Source organism: Phodopus roborovskii, unplaced genomic scaffold, assembly GCF_943737965.1.
Source record: "Phodopus roborovskii unplaced genomic scaffold, PHOROB, whole genome shotgun sequence".
NCBI lineage: Eukaryota > Metazoa > Chordata > Mammalia > Rodentia > Cricetidae > Phodopus > Phodopus roborovskii.
The window spans coordinates 14,316,504-14,322,503 of record NW_026126410.1 but is presented as its reverse complement, the minus strand read 5'-3'; the positions used below and the strand labels follow the sequence as shown (position 1 = coordinate 14,322,503).

The 6,000-nt window shown below is 33.6% G+C and overlaps 1 protein-coding gene across 1 annotated transcript in view; it reads left to right on the top strand.

Annotated features, from left to right (window-relative positions):
- Positions 1-222: 222 nt before the first annotated feature.
- The window catches only part of Anxa10 (annexin A10), a 36,292-nt gene continuing 30,514 nt past the window's right edge, over positions 223-6,000 (top strand). The window contains exons 1-3 of the mRNA XM_051182676.1: positions 223-270; positions 767-848; positions 5,077-5,171. Of these exons, the coding sequence (XP_051038633.1) occupies positions 223-270; positions 767-848; positions 5,077-5,171 (225 nt within the window). The remainder of the gene's footprint in view (positions 271-766; positions 849-5,076; positions 5,172-6,000) is intronic.

Below are 6,000 nucleotides of genomic sequence, written 5' to 3'. Positions count from 1 at the left end.
TCTAAAATCCTCATAGGCCCATCCACTATGAGATTGCATTTCTATTTTCCAGAATTCCAGACATACTGACAACAAATGTAGAGATCTGACCCTTGTTCTTAATAACATCTGGCTGACAGCTCCCTTGTATTGAGGGTGAGCATAGGGTGCAGAGTTCTTAATGGCTGTGTCTTGATTCAGAAACCTTACCTAAATGTTCTGCTATTTTATTACTGTCAAGAGATGCAGGGATCAATGTTTTATGTTTTTCTCTATACCCAGGTGCTTCATGTAAGTAACCTCCATCTTATGTACATTTTTCAAATTTTTAGAAATTCAATAATCTATGTCCTAGTGTTTAAAATTTTTTCTCATATGACTTTAAATTCTCTTTTGTGCCAAAGAATCTTTAATAGTGAATGACACTTATAATTCAAATGAATGGCATGAATATGCTTTCAATATGTTTTTCTTTTAAGCTTCTAAAAAGAGGTAATCAGCTCCTAAGAAAATGCATATTTTAATTTGGTTCTAAAATCTCAACTTCTTATTTGGATTATGAATGCTAACACAGTGGAAGCTACTGAATCACATACATTCAACCAAATTAGCTTTTGGTATTTAACATGCAAATAAAATACGATGTCTAATAAATATCAGTTTGGTATAGTATAGTAGTTTAAACTTGTAGAATACATTTTTGTATGCATTCCATTTACAAAGAAAATTTTGTTGAGATGTTTCATTAAATTAATTCAATCTCTGATGTGTTGACTTTTCCCACCAGGTCCAAGGAACCATCTTCCCAGCTCCAAACTTCAACCCTGTGATGGATGCACAAATGCTAGGGGGAGCACTCCAAGGATTCGGTAAGCCCGGGGAATTCGTGCACTGGTTATTGTATTATCCTTCTTTACCTTGTGGTAGCACCATAACAAGAGTGTAAAAGGGAGACACAAGGACGTAGAAGTGAAGAAAAATAATAGAAGACCATGATGCTGTAGAGAAATTGCAGTTTGTGCCCTGAAATGAATTCCTTGTGCTCTCAAATACCAGTCTGTGGACTCTTGGGTAAAAATCCAAATCAGTAAACATAATCAGAATCAATGCATCCTCATGAGCTCTGCACTTGTTTTCTTCTTAGCCTATTTCTGTTGCTAGTTACTTTTGCAGCGAAATCTAGCATCCTGCTCTCCCAGATGACTCTGCTTGTTCACACCTCATAAATTGCTCCAATATACTTCTTGCCTGGGATGCTTTCTTTCTCTGCTCTGTCTTTAACCTAAATTCTCCAAATGAACATCATCTCTGCATCTTTCTCTGAGCCCCCAGGCTCTACCAACTGTGCTATCCTGGGCATCTTTCTTCCTAGCCACTTCCTCCTTGACAATCATTTGTCTTTTGCCAGTCCATTGCACCTTGAGACTGGTGTGAGTTCCTAGCATGTGGTATTTGGCTTAAATGGATGCACATCAGATAAGATCAGGGCTTAGAAGAGGAATTTTCAAAAAAGGGGAGGAGGAAAATAGCTTGTTCTCAATTCTTTAATCTTTAAGATTTGATGTAAAACTGTTAAATATTCATGTCTTTTCCTTGAACAAAGCCCATTTCTGAAAGACTTTTAAATAATCAGGAAGATAAACACACACAATATAAGAGAAATAAAGAAATATATTCAACCTGTGTATAAGAGAGAAAGCTCTTCACTTCATAACATGGTTACTTACTTTACAGGATCTCTCTCTGTCTCTCTCTCTCCCCTTCTCTCTGTCTCTCTGTGTCACTATCTCTGTCTCACTTTCTCTGCATATGTCTCTTTCTCTCTATGTTTGTTTTTTTTCTCTTTCCTTTATATGAATGCACACTACACACCCACACACCTTTGTGTTTCAATCATGAATAGCATATGACACATAGGAAAATAATGGAGTCACTAGAAATTGTCACTAGAAAACCACTGAGACAAAATAGGTTTTCTTCAGGATTCTGACAATGATTTTTTTCTTTAAAACTAGACAAATGATCAATTTGGTCATAGACAGAAAAAAAAATAATGAATAACTAAATTCTTTTCTCCAGTTTCAACTTTCCTGTCATTGCCATCTGAGTGAAAACATGGATTCATTTTGCCTGTCATGATGTTTTGCTGTGTAGTTTATGCTGACATATTTCAGAGTGTTTAGAGTTTGGTGGCACAGTATCTGAGGAAACATTCTATAGCAAAAATACAGTTTTACTTATCAAGGGTCTTCAATTTTGATTATCAAGAACAAAAAGAAAAAATAAATACCAATGTATTTCCCAGAGAGCCTTAATTATATAACTCTGAAAATAAACAAAAATGGACTGTAAAATATATGGAAAAAAGTAATTTTAGCAAAAATTGTAGAAAGATGCTTTAAAACTTATTTATTCAACCTGAAAGAGAACATTTCCTAGGCACGCGTCTCCTAATAATACCATCAAATTCTCAACCACTGTAAGTAGCTGCTTACCTACTCATGCTCAGTAAAGCTGTTTTTGTTGCTGTCATTGTTGTTTGTTGGTTTCTTTGTTTTCTATTTTTTGTATTTATAATCTGTAAGAATGTATGTTTTCCAAATATCTATGTGACACTGGAAAACTGAAACCATTCTTAACTAATATCACTAAATCTTAGCAAAGGATACACAAGTCAACAGTAATCTGTTTTGAAATACACTCAGCTAAATAAAGGATATTTGTCACCATACTAATAATCACAAGACTTTGCAGAGGTCCTTTCTCAAACTCAATGTTTCATTTGATTCCTATTTTCATTAGTAGTTTTTTCTTGAACATTTGTCTTGTTACATTGAAATATTTACCTAATTATTATTTTATCAATAAATCTTGAGAGTCATATATTGGTAAATAGCTGATTTATCAGAGAAATGACAGAGTGACCAGTAACCTCCTATCTCTCCTTCCTCAATCCAAAAGGTCCAAGAATCTTCTAAGCCCATTACAATTTTTTTAGGTGTATCTCTATATGTCTTGGTTATTCAAAATTTCTATGGCTAATTTTAGTTAGCTAGTAGTTAGCTCCATCCTCTGATTCAAAGTAAACTTTATTGTCAGTCTGAGGAGTGTCAAAGTGCACTCAAAGTATCCCACAACATGGTAGTTTGTCAAATGTCTTTTTTACATCTTTCCTTATAGTCATATGAATTTGCTTCTTTAAACTGTCAATGACATAGGTTACACTGATGGTTTAATGTTAGACCTACATATAATTCTTCATACATAATGTTGTACTCAAATTTCTAGATTTTTTTTGGAGGGGGGGTTGCATTTTTGTTCATGAAAGATTTTGGTCAGTAGTTTATAGGTAATGTTTATCTCTTGTTGGAATGTTAGAGTAATACTGGTTGGCATCAGAACATTTCAGAACTTTTCAGGTATGTGGAAGAGATTGTAGACAACTTACATATCTTCTTTGAAAAAATTGTGAGATTAATTTTTAAAACATATATTAATACTTTTATTCTGCCAAGCTATTAATTATTGATTCAATTTCATATATATATGTATATATATATATATGAATGTATATATGTATATATATCCATTGAGATTGTCAATTTTCCTTGTATAAGTTTGAATACATAATATTTTTGAAGGAATGGATCCATTTATCTAAATAATTAAAACTTATAGCATAGAGTTATTCATAATGTCCCTTTATTATCCTCTTCATAAAGTCAATGAGTAATGGGCTCTCTTTCAGTTCTTTATCAGTATTTTGTTTCTGTATTTTAATTAACATACTTCAATAAAATTTTTGAGATCCATTTAAAATTATTATGCAATATCTCATAAAGAATAAGTGAACAAAACCATATAAAAATTAATAAACACAAAGTAAATGAGAGAGATAGTTTGTGTGTAGTCTCAACAGAGTAAAAACCCAAGATGAGTATAGTAATTCAATAAATGTTATGATTATAAGAATAACACAGTGGAAATCATTGAAAAAAATTTCTATTTACTATTCTTAAATATCTTTATAGTCTCCTTTCTCTTTTTAAATCATGTGTCTTTCTATTCTCTGATGAAAAAAAGACAGGTAGATGATAGATAGATAGGTAGATAGATAGATAGATAGATAGATAGATAGATAGACCACAGATATATAGATGATAGATGATAAATAGGTAATAATATATAAATGGATGATAAATACCAGATTGTTAGATGATAAAGATATAGATAGATGACAAATAAATATCTATATACATGATAGATAGATAGATAGATAGATAGATAGATAGATAGATAGCAAAGGAGGTATTTATACTTATGAGTTTTCTAAGATAAAAAATATACCTTAAGAAAAAGGAAGTCATAAGACTTTAGATAGAAATTAATATGCATTAGCCAAGCTGATACTAAAGTTAGAGTTACCTTGGTCACTCTTCTCGGAAATACACACAATGAAAAGCAATTGTGATGTATGATTGCTGTGAATGTTGTGATATAATGTGATGTGATAATGTAATACTGTGATATGAGTAAGTAGAGGATACACAGCACAGAAAGACAGCCTAGGTAATGGATGAAGGACTATATTCCTTCCACAGTTTGAGAGAATCACATAACCCAACTTAAGTATGCAGATACCCTGTGATTCCATTATTTCCTTCTGAGCTATTCCCTTTGTTTTGTGCTTCCTAAAAAAGCAGCCCTTTTTTCAGGACACATGTTCATTATATGAGCCATGTATATAACTGTGCCATTGGAAAGATGTGGTATTCTGTTATTACTCATGAGCTTGAAAGACAAGGAGGCTCTTTTTCAGAAGGGTAAACCAGATGGCTAAAGAAAAGCTATAATTTCCTTAACCTTCCTATGTTTCTTATGGTATTTTAGATGGAAGGAATAGCAGAAGGAGAGTGAGGGAAAGGAGCATCTAGGATTCATCCATCATTGCTAGTGATATCCAATTGTATTTAAAAGTACACTACTAACAGGGATAACACCTGCCTATTGGTTAGTTATGATTAGTCCATAACAGACACAGTCTTCCTAGCTACTGAGTAAGAACTTCCTTGATTTTCTGTTATGATTCCTTCCTAGACTGCAACAAAGACATGCTGATCGACATCCTAACAAAACGCAGCAATGCACAGCGGCAGATGATAGCTGGGGCCTACCAGAGCATGTATGGCAGGGTAAGACTTCACCTTGACCTGCATCTAGGGCAAGTACCTGAGTATCAACCCCCTTCTCAGAGAAATGGACCTATTATTTTCCTCACTGAGCACAAACATTTTAGAACCATGCTAGTTAAAAACAGTCTGTCTTTTTCTTACATATTTCAAGGAATAAGAGCATGTCATGAAACATATATATGTATGAGGCATATTCACATTCATGGTGTCTACCTGTGCTTTTCCAATTCATGCAGCTTCCCCAAATGAAAGGCTAGGTAACCTTTTATGCCACTTGGTCCAATTAGGCTATACGTGTTGAGCTGGGAACACCTATATAGAGCTTTAGGGGAGGCATTAAAAGAACTAATGATCACTGGGGTCAAAAAATAATATATTTTCAACCAGTTCTCTATAGGTCCTCACCCAGCTCTGAGCCAATATCAATTTTCTTCTACCTTTTCTTCTCCACAGCATGAAGTGATGGAGACCATTAAAAAACGAAAGGCAGTTTAAAAATAGTTTAAGGCAATAAAACTATCCATGTTTTAAAGTAATCACATTCTAATTTCAAAGCAAGTACCATTAAGGAGACTTTGCTTTTGTTATGCATTTAAACCACAGATTCAGAACAAAAACTCTTCAGGCCAAAAGGGCCTGGAATAGCAATTACTTTGTCAACTGAACATTATCGATGAAACACTCTCATAAAACTTTCTCTGCAGAGTTTGTCCATTAAATTGACTCTGTCTCTAAAGCTCAGCCTTTAAACAACCATGACACATGTAACATAGGTAGCCCTGAGTTTTAGATGGTTAATGACACAAAAATCTCTTCAAGTAGAGAGATG